A 20,250-nucleotide genomic window follows, 5' to 3' on the forward strand; every position below is an offset into this window, starting at 1 on the left:
GCCGCCCCCGCTCCAGGCTGTGCTGGTCGCCGACAGCTTCAACCGCCGCTTCTTCCCCATCTCTAAGGACCGGCCGCGGGTGAGAGGGGCCGGCCGGGACACCCCTCCCCCCCCAGCCCGGCCTCACCACCGGGCCCCGGCACCTGGGGTCCTCCCCGGCGCTGCCCTCCTCGTGGGCCGGGGTGCACGGTGACCCCATCCACCACAGGGAGAGGCTTGTCCTAGCTGGGGGGCAGGGGGGTGTTTCTAGTGGGGATCCTCTGGGGGGATGCTCGTCTGCGCCCAGGGGCTCGTGTTTGCGGCCGTGCGTGCGACGGGAGGAGACGCCGGCTTGGCTGCGCGCAGATGTCAAGCTCCCCGTGCTCGCTGTCACGCCAGCAGATCACCAGCCCCACCTCCCGAGGAGCGCCCGAACCGGCTTGGCGAGGACGGACTGGACGTCGGCACAAGGAAAGCAAAGAGCGGGTTGCCCTGGGAGCTCCTTAAGTTGTAGCTCGTGCAGCATCTGAACGGAGAGAGACGTCGGGCTCGTCGACGAACCCAGGCTCGGGGCTTGTTCTGGGAGAAGCCCTGCCGGGAGTGGGCTGCTGCCAGCTCCCGCCCGGTCCTGCTGGGCCGATAGCCGGCGGCCTGGAGGAGCAGTTTTGCAGGGGGAAGCTGCCGTGATGTTTTCCACCAGGAAAACTTTTTTTTTGAGAGCCTATTGGTTGTATGGGAGAAGCCTCGGCATTTCAAACCTCAGGCGACCAAAAAGGAGTTTGACTGCAGAGGGTTTCTTTCACAGATTTCATAGACATTAGGGCTGGAAGGGACCTCGCAAGATCATCAGGTCCAGCCTCCGGATCATTTCATTATGTGCTGAGCCCAGCAGGTATAATGGTCCACGGTAGAGAGTCCCCTGACTTGCTCCTGCAGCCATATGCAAAGCAAAACTCGGGGGCATCCAAACCCTAAGCCTCCAGGCTCAGGCCTCTGTATAGGACGTCCGCCAAATGATTTGGAAGCGTCTGAAGCCCCAGGCAGGGATGGAGGATGTTTGCTGGTAGCCGGGCCCGCACGTGGCTCTTGAATGACTCACGGATTTGGAATGGGTTTGGCTGATTTGGCTTGGAACATGAAAAATGTCCCTAAAAAACTATCGTGGATATTAATAGTTTTTTTAGTCTAGCAGAGAAAGGCATAGCCAGTGCCAGGGGCTGGAAGCTGAAGCCAGACAGAATTAAATGATAAATAAAATGCATATTCTGTTAGTACAAGGGATTGAGCATTGGAACAAATGGCCAAGTGGTGGATTCTCCGTTCCTTGAAATTTTCCAGCTGACTGGATACCCTTCTGGAGATGTGCGTTAGTCTTTTACCTGAACAGTCAGGGATGTAAATCCTGGCATCTCTAAGCCTAAGGGTGCTGGATGACAGGGAAGGTATGGCAGGGGTCACTGTAGATCAGGGGCGTCAAAGATGCAGCCCATGTGCTGGATCTGGCCCAGAGAGCCATGTTGTCCAGCCCCTGCTGCTGTCTATGAGTCTCAGAGTGATCTACAGGGAACATGCAGGGCTCACTTGGTAGCCTCATCTGCTGCATGCAGTGCCCACTACAGCTCTCTTCCCAGAGTGGCCACCACGTGCAGCACAGCCTTGAAGCAGCTGTGTGCTGCTCGAGGGAAGGTGCATGTGGTGGGGACTTCAGAGCTGTGCAGCACGGCCGGCAAGTGGCAGGAGCAGGACTGCACTGCACACGACGCCCGTCCCAGATCCAGAATGTGCGACTGGTCTGTGCGTCGGATCAGGAACGTATATCCCGTGTCTAGCCATGCATATCTCCACACTTTAGGCAAGATGTTAAGGCAGACGTTGCAGCGAGAGACCGAGCTCAAGTGATGTAGCCGTGATGGTCCAGGAAACACGCGAGACATGAGTATTTTTGTGGGTGATGGTTTATTGGACCAGTTGCATGGTTGGGATAAACTAGTAGTTCTTAACCTTTTCAGGCTCAAAGACACCTTTGTATTAACGAAGCTGTGTTGGGACCCCCCACTGCTTAATTAGTAAAGAGGGGAAGGGTAGGATTGAAATCCATTAGCAGAGCCAGGACTAGCATAGTCGGAGATGCTGCAGGTCCACCGGCTGGGGCACGTCTTGAGAAGGCGTTTCAATTGGCTGAAGATCAGGAGAAAGTCCCCAAGTCTGATCTACCACCATGGTCACACAGGTGGCAGCAGCTCTTTGTGTATTGAAAGGTGAATTATCCCAACAAGCAGCATCTGTAATGGAATACCTCCATGAGAAACTAACTAAGGCACGAATACAGATGACACAGGGGTACTCAGTTTGCAAACTCCCCATCCCAAGCATCTGCTACTGCCACTGTCGGGGACAGGATACTGGGCTAGATGGACTGTTGGTCTGACCCAGTACAGCACTACTTATATTCTTATGACAGGTACAAGTTGTCGGGTTCAATGTGGCAGTAACCGAATGACATTTAAAGGCCTGTGATATATAGAAGATCAGAATGGGTGATATAAAAGTTCCTTCTGGCCTTAATCAAGATCTGTAAGCTTTTGTTAAAGCTTTATTGACAGTACATGAAAAAACGAAGTACCCCAAAACAGAAAGGAGTTGCACAGGAGAGAACGTAAAGGAGATGACACAGATGCATGGGAACTCGATTAGAAGCTCAGTTTATGTTAAATGGAGGAGATTTTTAAAAGTTACTCTAACAGTGAACTAGTGGACAGTGTGATGCTGCCTTGCTTCTTTTCTAAGACCAGGAGGGTGGGGTGGAGGTTGATGTGTGTCAGCTTCTGAATTGCTGCAGAGGAAGTGGCTGTAGAATAGAAAACTAAATGTGGAAATAATGTTGTCCGCAAACTAGTCCATACAATGGTAGAGTAGTCCTTTGAGATCTTATTAGTTCTCAGATGCAAGCTGTAGCATATTAAAAAAGCATAATGCCCCCCAAACAGGAAAATAGCCTGAGAGAGAAAACTATAAAGCAGACAAGGAGGCGTACGTTCTCTTTGTGCTGGGTATTGTACCAGTGTGGTAAGACGCTCCCTGCTCCAAAGAGCTAGCTTCTAGTCTGATGAGACATGACAAGTGGGCTCAGAGCACAATGATGAAAGGAATCTAGACGGAGTGACAGTAACAGGAATGCAGTGTTGTGTGCATTAGCCAAGTGCACCCGTTGGAGGGAACATTTATGAATGTCACGATGGGCTGTTTGTTGCCTTATCTTACGCGGTCTTGTGTTTCCAGTCTTGGCTGTGCATAAAAGATAAGTGCTGCATTTCACGGCACTATGAAAAGAGATTATCAAGCTGGTTGCTTTGCTGTCTTGAGTATTGGAGGAACATGGAATACAAAGGGGAGGAGCATGTCAAAAGGTTTTGACTGTATGTCAGTTTCTATGCATCAGTTTTCTCTGTGGGAAGACTCAGAGTCATTTTACAATGAGGAAAAACGAACCACAAATCCAAACCATGTCAGTGGCAGTGCTGGGGACTGGAGGGAGAGCATCAATAGCACTCTTTGCTTTCCATCTTCTGGTGGTGATGTAGGACAAGCACATTTTTGATTGAGCAGGAAGAAGCAAAGTTGCTCCCACAAGTGGCAGTAATGTTTCCCATGAAATCACCAGCAAATCAAAGAATATTTTGCCTTAATTTTAAGGGTATGGTGCTGAAGTAGAGTGTTGTAATCAGATGTAGGGTTGAGCTGTTGTCTTGTCTCATCGGCTATTTAAATATTCTTGCAGTCCTGATTACAGGATCTGTACTTGCTTGTTGGCTGAGTTGTGAAAGAGGAAAAAATTGTACATTTTTCATAGTCAAGGAACAATCATGTTTTAGTTCCAAATCATGGATTCAAAACCAATTATAAGTGATCTTTCAGCTGTAGATGATGTTTGAAGGAACAACATGAATCCTCAACTGCTGGATGGTCTTCATTTCACTTATATAAGTTTTCTAGGTTTTTTTTCTTTTTCTGTTCTGAGGTCTGGCATTCCTTTGATTTCATCATTCATATATGACAATATTTTTCTAATGATCAGAGCTGGAGAAATGGAATCAGCACTCGCAGTCCTTTTTTGCAGCTTTGTCACTGAGTACTAGTGAGCTTTTCTGAGGGGGCTGTGTGTGGCATGTTGATCTTTTCGGGTCCCTAAAACAGGGAGGATTCTCATTCCCCTCAGAGTTGTTGTGGGAATCAGCTCATGTTACCTTGGAAATGGTGAGGGGGCAGTCATAGATTTTATTATTCTGACACAGCTGAAAGTCATGTGTCCTACAGCTGGCAGAGTCTGCTGCTGACTTTGGAGCATGTGTTCAGCTCATTCTCTTGCTTCCCTAGGCTCTCCTTCCTCTGGCAAATGTGGCCATGATTGACTACACCCTGGAGTTCCTTACTGCAACCGGAGTGGAAGAAACCTTTGTTTTTTGCTGCTGGAAGTCCGCTGAGATAAAGGAGCATTTACAGTAAGGAACGCTTTCTAGCAAACTTGCTGTGTCTTCCCTTTATCTAACCGCTGTCTAAGCTTTTAGATCATGGTAACCCTACTGGCTGATGAAAGCTGCATGCTGTTCAGTTCCCAGGAGGTGGGGTGTTCAGTGGATTCTCTTGCCTGTGTGAAGGGAGAAACATCCCTCCCATAGGAGACAAGGTGTGGCAGCACTGTCAGAAGGTTGTGTCTGTCTGGTCTGGGGCTTATGTATATGATGGTACTTGATTGTCTTGCTGCTTGTATTTACAGGCAGAGCTTTCCCGGTTAGACATTTATTGACATGGATATCCTTGAAACTACAATGCTTTGCCTTGTTACACTCTTGCCTGACCCTTCCCACCACTGCACTTGGCACACAGGGGACAGCTCTCCATTTAAAAGTGTCTTGCCTCCACAGCCCATAGCCCCATGTGCTAAAGAGCAGCAGGCAGCTGCATTTCCTCCCTGCTCTCCCTGCGTGATTTTATATAATTGCTTTTTAACTTCCTCTCTCAAAATTCTCCTCATAGGTGAGTCCTGTTTCCAAAGCAATGGTCTTGAGGCTTTAGCATCTTTGTCTGTCCTACAAAAATAATCTTGCCTAAGTCTGCTTGTTACCCTCCTATTGTAATGTGATACTTATTATACTTGTAGGCAGAACTCTGTCATTCTCCCCCCGCACTGGGGTACCGTGTTATAGCCTAGACTTCTGTGAGTGTAACCCTTTCATTCATTCTTTCCAACCAGAAAGTCCAAGTGGTGCTGCCACACCTCTCCAAATACCGTGCGCTTTGTAACCTCTGACCTGTACCGCTCGCTTGGTGATGTGCTAAGAGACGTTGATGCCAAGTCCCTTGTCCGCTCGGACTTCCTCCTCGTCTCTGGGGATGTGGTGTCCAACATCAACATTTCTAGCGCCCTGGAAGAGCACAGTTAGGCGGGTAGGGAGAAGGAGCACCAGCCTGGCTTGCTGATGAAGCTTTCTGATGTCTCCTCAGGAAGAGCAAAGAGCATCGCTTACAATGCTCCCTTTTCTGCTCAGGGTGCGCCGTAAACTGGAGAAGAACGTGTCTGTGATGACAATGGTTTTCAAAGAGTCTTCGCCAGGTCATCGTGCCAGGTGCCAGGAGGATGACATCATTCTTGCCATGGACAGTGCAACAAACCGTGTCCTGCACTACCAGAAGACCCAGGGACTGAAACGCTTTCCCTTTCCCATGGTGTGTTCAGTGAGGGCGGCAGGTGAAAGATTGTTTGTGCCCCTAAGCAGCACTTTGCTAACACCTGGGGCTGGGGGAGCTGTCCTTAATGCTTCCATTTGCAGAACAGAGCGGGGTAAGTGGCATAGGAGAACTTACACCTCCTGATGTTTCAGTTTATCCCCGCTCTGTAGTCACATTGGGAATGAGAGGGCAAGATAGTTGTGGTGGGACCATGGGTAAGCCGGATTGGGTTGATTTCTTATTTAAATACGGTTACTATAAATCAGTTCATTTCCATTGGGATTCTTTGTGTGCAGCAAGGATGACTTGTATGAGCCTTGCTATGGCACATAGTCAATGAAATGTCTCTTAAAGCCCCTTCTCTGTCACGTGGCTAGACAGCACCTTTCCCAGACCACTGTTCTCATCTGGATCACGCTTTCCCTTTTTAGATGAGTAAAAAGAGGTGCACAATCTTAAAGAGAAATCCAGGGGTGGTCTTTAAGTTTTATAGATGCTTCATTTTCATGTAGCTCCCAGTCCCCAGTGTAAAGAGGCTGCTGATAATGTCATCCCTATTAGTGCTTTAGTTCATTTCTCATGGAGGTTTTCCTTGTGAGGGACACTGCTGGATTGATTTATCCCTTGTTGCAATAATTCATCTTTCAGTTCACAAAGTACTGTTGCTGCCTGTGTGACCAGGGCAGTAGTTTAGATCTGGGGACATTCTCCTGATTTGCAGCATGTTGAAATGCTTTCTCAAGATGATGCCCCCACTGGTGCAGGGTTTTGTTTTCTGGCTCGGATACTTCCTGCAATGCTCAGCCCTTTGGTGTTCTCTTCTCTCTCCAGAACCTGTTTCAGAGCAATATTGAGAATGTGGAAGTGCGCCATGACTTGCTGGACTGTCACATCAGCATCTGTTCCCCACAGGTAAGCTCCTGCAGCTCTGTAGGGCAGGGGAACATCCTTTCCCAGTAGCTAGTTTGCTGGCGGTGGTCTGGTGGGAACACACTGCTAAGTAGAAAATGCATCCTGAAATCCCAGTTGTACTTGCTGCATCATCTGGAAAGCAGGTCATGGACACAAGAAACAGGACAGGTTCTTGGACTGTACCTGTACTGTTAGCTTCTAGCATCTGTTGCTGTGGATACAGTTAGAACAGAAGTGGCTTGGGATGTGTATACTTGGATGAGCTTGACCAGGATAAAATAGAGAGACGTAACTAAATTTGTCTGAGTATTGTGTAGGCAACAGCAACAGAGATGGCATCTCTGACACCTGGGGATAGAGAGCCTCCCTCAAAGGTCGCTTCTTGCTTGGTATAACAGTCAGGGGTGTTCCCACTACACCCTAGATTCAGTAGCTGATTTTCTGCCATTAGGAGAACTGGTTTTCATTCTCTGTCCCAGCAAAATTATGAAGCTAGGTTGGGCTGAGCAGCCAGCAGTACCAAAGTGGTGTCTTTTCTCTTGAAAAAGTGAAACCTGTTCAATGTGCACTGCCCATCTCTTCTCCCACAACGCTCCTGGTGGAGATGGTCACAGCTTTCTCTCAAGCTGATAGGAGAAGCCATTTGCTCCTTAAGGCAGGAGCACTGTCTTCCTGCGTCGCATACTGTTCAGTGTTAGTCATTGCACTGTCTTGGCAGCATTCTGGTTGATTGTGCATTGCTGTCATATTTTTTCTCTGCTTGCAGGTGGCAGAGTTGTTCACTGATAACTTTGATTATCAGACTCGGGATGACTTTGTGCGTGGCCTGCTGGTGAATGAGGAGGTGAGAAGGAGACAATCTACTTTTGCTTGACCTCACAGAAGCTAACGGCTTCTCAAGTGACTTCTTGGTAGCTGGGGCCCTTTTTCATGTGCTGTGTTTGTGTGAAGGGTTTCCATGCAGGCTATAACCTGGCATGTGTTCTAGCCTGTCCTGAAGGAGTGGTGGACAATTTTCTCCTTCGCTAGCACCTACAATTCCTGATTCACAGTAGCACCTGCTTTTCTCCTGGCCCAGCTTCTGTGCAGAAGGATAGGCGGTACAAAAAATTGTCTTTTTCATCTAGAAAATCTGATGTGACCGTAACCGCAGTTCACCTATAATAGAACAATACGTTGGATTTTCCTGTTTAAGGCGAGGACTGTCATGAGACTGTCAGCACTTGGCATAACAGGGCTGTGACCATGTTTGGGCTTTTTAGGCTATGATAATACAAGTTGTAAATAGCAGAACTTGATTGCAAAGGCCCTTTCCCTTTCTAACTGTACAGCTGGATTTCTGCAGTGGGAAGGAATGTCAATGCTGGTTAGAGCACACAGTGTCACATCAGCAGGGATATGCTAGCTGTCTCTACAGACCTCTGCTGATGCTTCTCTGTCTTGAGTGGGAACCTCATCCTAGGAGCATTTCAGTTCTGGACCATCCACATAGCTTTGTGAATCTCTCTTGACATAAGCAGAAGTAATGCTTTTTGTTCCAGCCCTTGCTAGCCAATAAGCAAGCAACCCTGTATAAGTGATATGCCTTCTGAAAGCCTTCAGGATGATAACAAGTCTGCCTTATAACACACTTGGGAGCCTGGAGTTCAGGAACATTTGGGATGAAAACTAGATCACCAGAGCCTTGTAGTTTAGCATGGATAATGCCCTAGATGTCCTTGGAGATTATTAGTGGGGAGTGTGAGGCACCTGATAGAGGGCCTGAACTGCATGGGAGCAAAAACAGTAGGAAGAAGAGTGGCTTGTAGAGGGAATGGGTGTGTGGCAGGTGACTAGGAATAGATCTCTGTACAAGAAGTAGAATTCTTTGCAAATAGCCTAGCCCCCTTCCATTCTTCTATCTGTTTCCCAGGTCTTGGGGAACCAGATCCACATGCATGTGACCACCGAGGAGTATGGTGCCCATATATGCAACCTGCAGATGTATGAAGCTGTGTGTTCTGATATCATCCGGCGCTGGGTTTATCCTCTGACTCCAGAGATAAACTTCACCGATGACCCAGCGCAGAGCTACACCCATTCCAAGCACAACATCTATCGTGGGCGGGATGTGAGCCTGGGTCATGACAGTGTGCTGGATGAGAACGTCCTCATTGGTTGGGGAACGATCATTGGCAGCAACTGCTCTATTACCAACAGTGTTATTGGTCAGAACTGCAAGATAGGTGAGCGCCAGAGATGGGAGGTGTGGGGGTGAGCACACAGGCAAATTGAGGCTGCCATTGAGATTCAAGGGAATTCAGCTGTGCTGATCGGTGCCAGATTGGCATTCATGGGAGGAGAGGGAGTGGGGAGACTCCGTTCTCTGGGTGGAGAGAATGGGTCCAGGCCTTGCATGTTGGGGATCCAACTAATACCAGAATGCCAGGTGAAACAAGCTGTGTGAGAGGAAAGGCACTTCTTGCTTGGGGAGAAGGAAGCAGCTTTAGGTGCCGAGGGGCTGTTTGTATAACGTCTCCTTAACTGATCTGCCTCGTTCAGATCGGTGCCCTGGGGGTGGACAATCTCCACATCCCGATCTCACGCCCACAAGGCTCCTGGCATCCTTGCTTCACAATTTTGAATAAAGCTTCATTGTTCTCACTTTACCCACAAGTGGGAGGCTTGTTAGTGCTGCAGTCTAGCTGGATTGACAGACCGCCCATTCATTTTCCTTCTGCTTGCCCTGGTCGAGAGAGGACTGGAGCCTTGCAACTGGCTCAGCCAGCACATCTGCTCTCTATTGTGCCCAAGAGCACCCTTTAGTTCTAGAGCAAATGGTCTGGATTCTCTCCAATGCATTCAGCATTGTCACAGTGCTGAAATACAGGCTGGGAGCTGGGATCTCCCTTGATCTTCATTTCTGTGCTTGCGGGTGACAGGTGACAGAGTTATCCTGGATGGAGCACTGATCTGGAACGGGGTCAACGTAGCGAATGATGCGGAGATCCGGGAGTCCCTTGTCTGTGATGAAGCTGAGGTGAAGGAGAGTGTTAAGTTAAAGCCTCGCTGCGTCCTCACTTCCCAGGTGAGCTGCTTTCATGTTTGCAGAGCTCCATCTGCTCACGCTCAGACAATGGCTGGACCAGGGCAACTTGGAATGGGCCTGGGTCGAATAGACCAGTCCAGCGCCCAGAATGAGGGCTGCTCCAGGTCTTCCTCTGGTTGGGCTGTGGATTAATTCTCCTACCCTGTCCCCTGTGTAAGGAGTGTGGCTCATTTGGTGCCTAGACACCACTGCTAGTTCCAGAGGAGCTTCAGGGGTAAGCAGTGTTGAGGTAACTGCTGCCTATTGAAGGAGATGGGGATAACAACAGAGGGAGCTGTGCTGTTGTGCCTCTCATAAGTGTGTAACCTTTTCACTTGCAGGTGGTGGTGGGTCCTGACATCACCCTCCCGGAGGGCACAGTGATCTCACTGCACCCCCCAGATGAGGAGGAGGAGGATGATGATGAGTTCAGTGATGATTCTGGGGTGAACAAGGAGGAAATCAAAGTGAAGCTAAAAGGTTTGTGTTTCCTATGGACTCTCGGGGCTTGTCGTGTGTGGAATTTTTGCCCTCTGTGGCCCAGCCCATGTTCTGAGCTCTCTCAAACCCCAGGGTGGCAGAAAGTCCTATGCTAAGCTTTGTATATAGTATTAGCGGAGTGACTGCAGCTCCCTGCAGCCTTTTCCTTGGGGATAATGTGATATTACTGTCCTGCCCAGCACTCAGCTTCTTAGTTCTGGCATGAAGCACTGGGGACTCTAGTGTTGTGCTTTCACCCTAGGATATGAGACCATGCTAAAACTCAGATGACTGACTAATGCTTAACCAGTGATTCAGTTCAGGATAGAGGCTGATACCTGGTCTTCCTTCTTCCTCTACATTTCAGGGAGCACCTGAACCGTATCCCTCTTGGCCCATGGGATATTGACTCTTATCGGCCCCCCTTTGCTTAGGGTTCTAAACATGGATCAGGGTAGGTAAAGCCAGTTGGACTGTACTGCTTGTAGGCCAAGATGAAAGGATAGCTTGCTTGTCTCCCCACATGCCTGGGCCAAAGAGCTACAGCCCTTGCATGTCAACGGGCGACCCAGACCCTGCTGAGTCTATCACCTATACTGCAGACCCTTCAGCCCTGCCCTCACTCCCCCACGAGAGGGCAGTCCGTATCAGGTCTCCTGGCTGTCCCTGTATGTTCCCCTCTAAACACTGTCATCTCTTTTCAGGCTACAACAAGCTGGTGGTTGGGTCAGAAGGCAGAGGATATCTCTGGAGAGCGGACAATGAGAACGAAGTGGATGAGGAAGAGCAGAGACAGAGCCTGTGGGGTGAGGAAAGCTTAATATAGGCACCTGGGAATAGAGAGACTCATACAAGCATGTGCTCCTTCAGTGGGAGAGCTGCTGAGGGGGCATTAATAATGTCTGTATGCAAGATGATAAAACCTGGTGTGCTCAGCTAAACTAAGGATGGCTTCCTGAGGAAGGGGATGCAAACTCCATGATTGAAAGCTGGGCTAGACTATACCCAGGAGGAGAGGTGAAGGCCAGGGGAATGCTCTTGGGTTAGGCCAGTGGTTCTTAACCAGGGTGCTGTGAGATCTCTTGAAGGGTGCCACACAACATTATCACCATTAGGTTTGCAAGCACCTATACCTGAGTCACAAGATCAACCCAGAGAGTTTCAAGAGGAATGCAGAGCATCCAAGCCATCCTGCTCTGCCGTGGTCTTTCCAAGTTCTTTGCCACAGAAAAATTGCTTTCGTATTTTCTTTATATATATATATAGCCAAGAAATGAGTGAAAGTGAAGAGCAGGCATTTTCTGGGGAGGCCTGGAGTCTAAGAGGGTTGGGAACCTCTGGGTTAGACTATTGACTCATGCTGAAATGAGGAGATTCTTACTTTTGCCTGGAGCACTTGGTCCAAGTGGTCTTCGGACTCTGGTAGATGTTACTTCTTTGACGATGCTTTGGTTTAACAAGTTTATCTGCAGCCATAAAAGGCTAGAAGCACTTTATTCAAAGGGGAAGGCTGAGATCCTGGAGCACGATTCTCAACTGTGGATGGATCCCGTGGCAAATTCTCTGACTGCCCAAGTGGTGTAGTCCGTGGGGTCCTGACTATAGTTATGGTGTTGTGCGGCACAAAGCTGCCTTCTGAGCATTTAGGGACCAGAATCACTCCTCTTATGCTCTCCAAATGATGGTTTCAGCTCTTACTGTTCCTGCACAGGCTTGTTGTATCAAAATAACAGACTTCCAAGCTTGTGTCTGAGCTGGTAGGGAGGAAGCCTGTTAAGTTTCCAGTACTGTTGCCTGTCACTGAGGTTTGCCTGTTGTCCCTTTGGGGTGTGTACTTTGATTGTCCTTTTCCCTAGAAAAACTCAGCTCAGGCTATATCTGTCCTGCCAGACTTCCAGCTCAAGTGATTGAGTTGTTGCTCGTTGACTGAGAGTGAGCAGTTTGATTGAGATGCTTTCTCTGTAACCCTGGCCACATGCTGCCTTCTCTGATGCTTACAGAAGCACAATTCCCTTGGCATCAGGCTCCACTTTCCCATTTAGGTTGTGACTGACTGGGCCTAGAAGTAGAAAATCCCCTAGGCAGATAACTCAGTGCTGTCTGTGGGAGGGCGGCACTGCGGTACCCCTGTTCCCCCACCAGTTGAGTGACTACCGCTCCCTTACTCCCAGGGCTGCCTCTTAAAGGTGACTTTTTTTTTTCTGTCTTCCTCAGGCCCGCACTTGAATTTGGGGGAAGAGAGTGAGACAGACAGTGATATAAGCTTGGGCTCCGAGCAGCTGGACAGTCGGTCTGCTTCCCCTCAGCTGGATGACATCAAATGTAAGAGACCTAAGACTGGGGTGGGGGAGAGACCCTGAGCCTGTAACCACTGGAGTGAGCCTTACGCTGATGAGGGTGCTTCAAAACATCTTGTGTTGCATTGTCTCATGCTTCCTGACCAGCGTTTCTCATGTGCTTTATTTTTCATGGGTCTTTGATGTTCCTTAGGCTGTGGAACAGAGAATGGTAGAAGCCCCTTGTCCACGTCCATTTAACACAGATTTGGGCATAGCCCTGGGAGAATACAGAGATGTCAGGGGGGGCAGTCCTGCACTGGTTCCCAGGGGAGGCTGAGGGGATTGGTGGACTCTACCTGTATCTTCTTTTCCATGCATGGTGCACAGGTATTGTGAATATGCATTGGGTTACACATGGCAAATGCCAGCCCTCTAGTTGCCTTATCCATGCACCTGGCAAGGGGGTGGTGTTCTCTGTCATGGGAGGAGTTGGGTGCTGGGCTTCCACGTCTCCTCTAATGGCCTGTCCTTGTTTGGTTCCAGTGTTCCAGAATGAAGTTTTGGGCACCCTGCAGAGGGGCAAGGAAGAGAACATTTCCTGTGACAACCTGGTCCTGGAAATAAACTCTCTGAAGTAAGTGCCTCCCTTTGAACTGCAATTCCCATGTGTTACATCTAATAAGCCTGACACATGGGGCTTTGGAAAAAAAGAAAAAGGCAAACAATGTCAGTAACCATGGGCATGGCAGTCTAGGAGAATAACTGACCAGTGACGTAAGCTGATGCAATGTGTACCCAGCTCTGCAACCACTGTACCATTAAAGTGTCCTGAGTCCCAAGGCAAGGGATTAAATAGCTCTTGGATATCTGTAGGCAATGCCTGTGTTAATTTAAGCAAGGAGCTACCACTCTTACAGTACAGTATTTAATCAACAAGTCCAGAGCCAAGACTTCCACATTTGATGTGGCATTTCTACTCTGCTTACATAGCAGTCAAATAGGCAAGAGTTAAAGAATGGGATCTAATAGTGTCTTTTACCCACCGCTTCCTACATATGAGTCTGTTTCCTTTCTTCCCTCAGGACACCATAGATTCACAGATGCTAGGGTCAGAAGGGACCTCAATAGATCATCGAGTCCGACTCCCTTCACAGGCAGGGAAGAGGGCTGGGTTCAGATGACCCCAGCTAGATGCTTGTCTAACCTCCTCTTGAAAGTGAGCTTGGTGTCCCTGGCAAAGCAGCACATTACACTCTGAAGCCAGGTCTTTAGGAGTGGGGCGTTTAATGAGACCCATTGCAATTTGAGCATACTTCTGACTGCGTGATTGGGTTTAGAAAGGACTTGGGGCCAAGACAGGGAAGTTTAAAATTCAGCTTTGCTCTTAGAAGAGTGCACTCTGCATTAGAGGGAGAGACTTCAGACAGCAGCCAGGCAAAGACTTGCTGTGGTTGGAATATTGTGCCAGAGGCCGCAGGCTTATGGTCCCTTTTTGATGTCCCCTCTTCCTTACAGATATGCCTATAACATCAGCCTAAAGGAGGTGATGCAGGTGCTCAGTAAGGTGGTCTTGGAGTTCCCACTGCAGCAGCTGGACGGAGAACTGGATCCTCAACACTATTGCGTGTCATTACTTCCTGTGAGTGCACCTCCTCCCTTCTGTGGTTCTCCATCTGTTTCCCATTATTGTGCAGCATACGTGGGATTTTAAAAAGAGAAGGCCCCATTCCCTGCTGCCAACTTACATTTGACAAGTTGTAGGAACAAGAGCGGGGTGCTCCCTTCCCCTTGTGCTGCATGCCATACAAGAATCTTGAAGAGGCGTGGGGGTAGATTATTGCTTGGAAATAACTTGGTTTTTGTTGGACACTCACTTCTACTTGACACTTATTACATTGGCTTCGGAGAATGGGGGAGTTTGTGGCTTGTAGATGCATGGAAAACTTCCTTGGTGTGTAGAGCAACATGGCTAACACTTCCGTAAGTGGATGCCATAGTGCAGCTTAGTTCAGCCTCTTGTTAGGAACATGCAGTAGTTAAACACTTTGGTTCATGCTCATTTGCTCTTCCTCACGAGGCTCAATTGTCCAGGTTGGAGAACCTCCTGTTCTGTTTACCAGTGTTCTTTATGAGGCTCAGGCAAAAATATACTCCAGTGAGAAAATGAATTGGGATGAATGCTAGAGCAGACTTCAGACTGTAAGCATTCGCGTAAAGCAATGTAACAGAGAATTGACTATCTGGAAGGTGCTGCTACAGGGGAGCTGAGTTGGAATAAGAGGCAGCTCCCCTCTTTTCTGGATCTTGCAGTGAATATTTGGCATGCGGGAAACATTGAAACAGGGTTACTGCAGAGAAGTAGGTTGCATTGGGGAGGAGCTGAGTCCATGGCTTTAGCTCCTTTTGGAATAAAGAAATATAGTAAAAAAACAAAAAAAACAAAACAAGCTGCCCCTGGAGCAAGGTGGCTCCCCGTGATGCCAGTCTCAGTTCAGGGCTGTGTTGTACTAGATGCTGGACAAGCGCATGCAGCATTCTTAGCCAGAAAATGAGTGAAAGGTAAGATGTGTGGAGGGGGCATGTTTTGTGTATAACTTTTTTTCACCATGGCCATATTGGCAGGAACATTTTCAGTGTAAGCAGCAAATCTACTCTCTACCCTCTTGCACGATGAAAATTAGGCGAAAGGGACTAATTTTCTGGGTATACTGATGATGTGGTGAGACGAGTGGAATTTTGCAAGGCAGGTACAGATGTGTTTTGCATGTATTCATATTGGCATATACCCTTTCCAAATGTATTGAATACGGACATTACTTGTACTGTCGCAAACAGGTTTGCTGTGGTCATGTGCAGAAACAATTTTCCAGCAGGGTCACCAGCTTCTCCAAGTCTTCCCTTGAAAAGAGTAGCCCATGTGTGTGCATCTCAGGAACAGTGTTATGTATTCAAGTCCTTCCCACGTGCAGAAATGTTAGTGTAGCATTTCCCAAACTGGAAATTGAGACTTCCAGGGGAGGGAGGAGGTGTGTTATGGGTGGTCAGCATTACACTTAAAATGAGACGGTGTATCAAGCAACCTTGTAAAGACGAATGCCCTGTACTGCAACAGTGCTGAGGACCCCAGTCAAGGACCCAGATCCCATTACGCTAGACACAGAAAGTCCTTGCCCTAAGGAGCTTGCAGTCTGGGTATAGGACAAGAGATAGCAGATGGACAGAGATGCCTGGAGAAGGCCAAGGAAACAGGCAGCGACTCGGAGGAATACCTGCCTATGCATTGTCTGGGATGTGTTCCTTCAGAGTTACCACGTTGTGATCAGAGAACCCTTCACTACCAGTAGCTTCATGCAGGCCAGACAATTTGTGTGTGGATAGCACAGTGCTAGAACCTTTGCTGGTACCGGAATTAGGTTAGGACAGCCTTGTGCAAGAAAATCCAAGCCCTATTAAAACAGTTTTTGGTCGAAGTGAAGGCACTTACGGCCAGGAGGTGGCCAAACTTCACGCAGCCATGTCACATGCTTTGTTTGGTCTGTGAGGTCTTAGAGATGGTGGAGAAAGAGGGATTGGTTGTGAAAGGGTGGATAGCAGCACTCTTCCAAAGACAGCCCAGAAGGGGAAAATTGTGGAAATACCATAGTCATGATGTACAGTTTGACTTGAAACCACAGTGTTCTGAAGCAGTGGCTTCCACAAGCATAAAGCCCTCAAAGTTATGACATTTTGAAACCAAATACCCATAAGTAAGGCATATGGTCAGGGCTGTTTCTCAGAGGAAACACAGAGCCTTGAGAAATCAGCAGGGCTGGGTAACTTGAACTGGCAGTGTTGCCATAAGCACCCATCAGGCATCTTGTTTGGTGTCTTTGTGAATCATACTGGAGTCTATAATATAAAAAAGTTGCAGGAAAACTCCTACTTCCCTGAGCTTCTGACATCTGGCTTCTGTTATAAGGCCTGATGTTTCGGACAGATTGAAGATCATTTTTGTCACATAACCTGGTGTTGTGGATGAGGATGGCAGACTTGGAGAGTGGCTTTTTGAGAGTCTGGTATGATGGGGTAGCTGTCTGTTGTCTGGGGTCTAGCACTTGAGGCACGTCTCCAGTTCTGTGAAGGAGACATTCTCTTTCACAACTCTGTACAGGGGAAAGTGGCAGCTGAAGTCTTATTCAGGGATTGGTTGGTGATCCTCACTTTCAGTGGAAGGAGCTAAGTTGTCAGCATGGATGATGCCAAGTTGATTGCTGATTGAAGTCACATCTCAGTCGCACTTGTGCAAAACAATATGCCTAAAGCGTGGTCATGAACCTCCTCAACCTTGACTCAGCTCGAGTCTGGGTGAAATTCAGATCCAGCTGCAGGGACTGGGTTTTGGAACACAGGAAGAGCTGGAACAAACCCACGTGTTCAGGGTGCAGTGGATGAAGCAGTGGTGCCTGGACCCAGTGTAAGAGGAACTGATGGAAATCTCCCATGACAGGAACTTGCAGTGGACTTTTTTCTAGCCAGGTTTTCTGCAAGGTAGTGTTTCTCTTTAGGGATCTCACCCAGTTTTGGTCGCAGAAGTCTTGAACATTCCTGTTTTGCCTTTGCGTCTGTGCAAACCCAAAGTATTGCAATCCCTCAGAATGGCTGAAGAGCATATTTTCCCACATTCAGACTCGCATGGAAAAATCTTTTGTCCTCCAGAACAGTTTCACTCATGACATGGAAGCTGCTTAATAATTGCTGCAGTGCATTTAAGGGGGGAAGATCCCATAGAAGGGTAAAATGCAATGACTCGTTGCTGGAGATGGGGGAAGTGTGTTGGCATTAAACAGGTGGCCCAGGGGTTAAAATAGCTCCTGAAACACTCCAGCTTACAGCTCTCCACTGTTGTTTGCAATGCCACAGGGTTGGGACCTTTGTGCCCTATTCTTGTTGATGTGCTATGAGTCAGTCATTGGTAAATATGTAAAATCCTCCTGTTTTGAACTTGCATTCTTGTCCCTCATTCCCGCACTGGATGCTTGAAACCACAGAGATCCAGCACATGCCCAAGATGGGAAAGGATTATAAAGAGGAGATGGAGTGTGGCACCCTTGGGAGCCATTTGTGATGCTGTCTGGCACTGGTGTGGGGCACTGTTCTTAGCCCTGGCTGTCTTGGAAGGTACTTCAGGTTTCTGTGCATGGCACTGAGGACCTCAGAGCTCTCCACCTGGCAAAGCTGCTACCTCTCAATGGTAGTGTTGGCTGAGAGAGGACATGGAGGAGAAAGGGCTTGCCCTGAAACTCCAGAGAGGTCCCTTTTTCTATTGTCTGGGCTCCTCTGTCCTCTCAGCAGACAGATGTGTTCATTCCCAGAGGCAGCTGCTATCCCAGGGCTGCAGCAGGGCAGAGTGAGAACAGCTGGGTAGGTGCACACGGAGGAGGTTGAGATGCTATAAATATTTAGCCACTGCTTTGCTTCTTGTCAAAGTAACCCATTTAAGCAGAAAGAAAGCTCGCTGACATGGCCGTCTGCTGTGTTAGAGAGCTACTCACCCTCGATCCTTGTGAGGCTAAGCAGAAGGCTTTGTGTCGAGTTCTTTTCTGGCTGGGCACTTTGAAAGCTCTCGGAAACCTTGATCAGAGCACGCGCTTTCCGCGCTACCTGGAGCCATCCCTTCCCAGATGCCCAGCGGTCAGCAAGCTGCTTTGTGCTGTCTCCTCATCTTGGCAGTGTACCAGCGAGAGCAGCTGGGGATTCCACCAGAAGCACAGTGCTTGAAGAGTCAGCCCCGAATCCTTAAACTAAAGGTTTAATTAAATATAAGCCTTGGAGGGAGAAACTGAGATCAGCTAGTAACATGGCAGCTTCCTGTCTGTTATGTCTCCTCCTCCTTCCTCTTGGCAGACCCACTATCCTTGCAGGCACTCAAACACATGAAGACTGAGTCTCTGGATACTTTTGCTGCTGTGTTTTTGGTCTAAAGGGAGGCCATCCTGCCATGTTGCTTTTGGCTCAGCTGGGATTTATACCCTGCACAGTCTTCCCTTTAACATTTAGTTCTATTAAGAATAATTGTTGCTTTTGCTGCTTTCCAGCAGAACCTCCTTTTTGATACCAGCTGCTGTTGTCGACTCAATGTGTCTCATTGACCTACCGCTGTCTCTTATAAAATGGCATCCTTTGGGCTGCCTGGCTCCATTAATCTCCTTTATTATAACACTGAAACGCATCACTGACATAGCTGCCAGGTTACGCACACACAAACAGGGACAGAAGTTGATGCATCTGGGGACACCTAGTAGTTCTGTATCCTGTCTGTACAGCTGTCCCCTTAGCCCTATTCAGGTCTTGGGCAGGAGACTCAAGTGGTCTGGCTGTTATGCAGTTGGCTTCCAAAAATGTTCTCCTCCAGGTCAACTTCTTTTATAAGGTCTCTGTCCCCACTAGGCTCAAGGTATGTTGGTACTGAAAAGTCTTGTAATCCAGGAACCCTTCTTTCCTCCTGCAGCTGTTGAAGAGCTGGACCCCTTTGTTTAAGAACTACATTAAGCGGGCGTCAGATCACTTGGATGCCTTATCTGCCATTGAGGAGTTCTTCTTGGAACATGATGGCCTCTGCACCTCAATGGCTAAAGTAAGTTTCCCCTTCCCAGCTGGGAGGACTGGTGTTTCCACCAGCTCTGTGACCAACTGTGGCTTTGTTGGGTTTATCAGCTTGTCTTCCATCAGGAAGGGGAGTTCTTTGTTTCTGTTGGGAGGGGTATGTGGAAGAATATCTGAGCATAGCTGGAGACCAGTACTGGCTAACAACATGCTACCCGGAGCTACTATCTGGCAGTGTCTGACTCACTGGAGGTGCTACAGAATGGGCAGGAGGGTTTACAGATAAAGATTTGCTTCATTGAAGCATCAAGCCCATTTCCCCCCCAAATTTGGAGATTCCAGGAAGTTTTTAGCTGTCACATGAGATTTGCCCTACTTCAAGATGCAAAATGAGCAGACAGATAGAGCGGGACCCCTTGTGCAGGCCGAACCTGGTGTAATCTAGGGATAAAGTATGTGGCTGGTAGGCCTCTCCACAGTTTCAGCCTGGGAGAGAATTAAACATGCACCTCTCCCCTCGCCCACCCCTTCAATTACCGGATTATTTCTGCTGTATGACTTTTAAACTTCCCCCTCCCAGTCCAAAATCATTTGACAAATGATTTCTTTGCAAGGCCCTGTCTCTCTTGCAGCTCTTCTGTGAGCTTGCCTGCACTTCAGTTCCTCAGTAAGGAGGAATCTTAACCCCTGCCATGACACAAGAACTAAGCATGGACTAAAGCCAAAAGACTTCAGCTCAGTAAGCCAAAATGTCTTTGAATTACAGTGATTGTCTGGCACACATCCATTGTTCTAGGGGCCTAGGTTTCCCCTGTGGCCAGGAGTTGAAGTGACACTTTATTATCGGAGCTGGCATACACAGCCAAAATATTCTGCCGTGAGGGGACTCATTGCAAAGTGTCTTATCAACTTGAGCATAAAGTGGTGATGAAGTACCAGAAAGCAAGTGTGCATTTGCCTGGACACCTCCTTGCTGCATCAGGCAGTAGCTTAATTCTACAAATGATCAATTGCATTTGACACCCACCAGAAGGCAGCTTTTAGAAAAGACTGTACAGGGATGAGTTGCAGATGTGGCTGCTACAGATAGGGCTAGGTGAACCACATTGGCAATTTTCCCTGCTGCCACTGCTGCAAAAATTGTATACATCTGGCTCTGCAAACATGAGAGGTCCCTGTAAGATCCATTTCAGTGCTGATTGTCAGTGCACTTAAAAGAAGGGA

General features: G+C 48.3%; 1 protein-coding gene across 1 annotated transcript in view; it reads left to right on the plus strand.

The window, feature by feature from the left end:
• Window position 1: 1 nt before the first annotated feature.
• EIF2B5 (eukaryotic translation initiation factor 2B subunit epsilon) overlaps window positions 2-20,250 on the plus strand; it is a gene marked incomplete at its 5' end in the record, with an annotated part of 24,486 nt that continues 4,237 nt past the window's right edge. The window contains 14 exons of the mRNA XM_006017108.2: window positions 2-79; window positions 4,354-4,478; window positions 5,231-5,416; window positions 5,526-5,703; window positions 6,538-6,618; window positions 7,385-7,462; window positions 8,531-8,843; window positions 9,540-9,685; window positions 10,027-10,165; window positions 10,870-10,971; window positions 12,380-12,487; window positions 12,988-13,078; window positions 13,960-14,083; window positions 18,932-19,057. Coding sequence (XP_006017170.2) covers window positions 2-79; window positions 4,354-4,478; window positions 5,231-5,416; window positions 5,526-5,703; window positions 6,538-6,618; window positions 7,385-7,462; window positions 8,531-8,843; window positions 9,540-9,685; window positions 10,027-10,165; window positions 10,870-10,971; window positions 12,380-12,487; window positions 12,988-13,078; window positions 13,960-14,083; window positions 18,932-19,057 — 1,875 coding nt within the window. The remainder of the gene's footprint in view (window positions 80-4,353; window positions 4,479-5,230; window positions 5,417-5,525; window positions 5,704-6,537; window positions 6,619-7,384; window positions 7,463-8,530; window positions 8,844-9,539; window positions 9,686-10,026; window positions 10,166-10,869; window positions 10,972-12,379; window positions 12,488-12,987; window positions 13,079-13,959; window positions 14,084-18,931; window positions 19,058-20,250) is intronic.

The sequence above is a fragment of the Alligator sinensis genome, unplaced genomic scaffold, assembly GCF_000455745.1.
Source record: "Alligator sinensis unplaced genomic scaffold, ASM45574v1 scaffold301_2, whole genome shotgun sequence".
NCBI lineage: Eukaryota > Metazoa > Chordata > Crocodylia > Alligatoridae > Alligator > Alligator sinensis.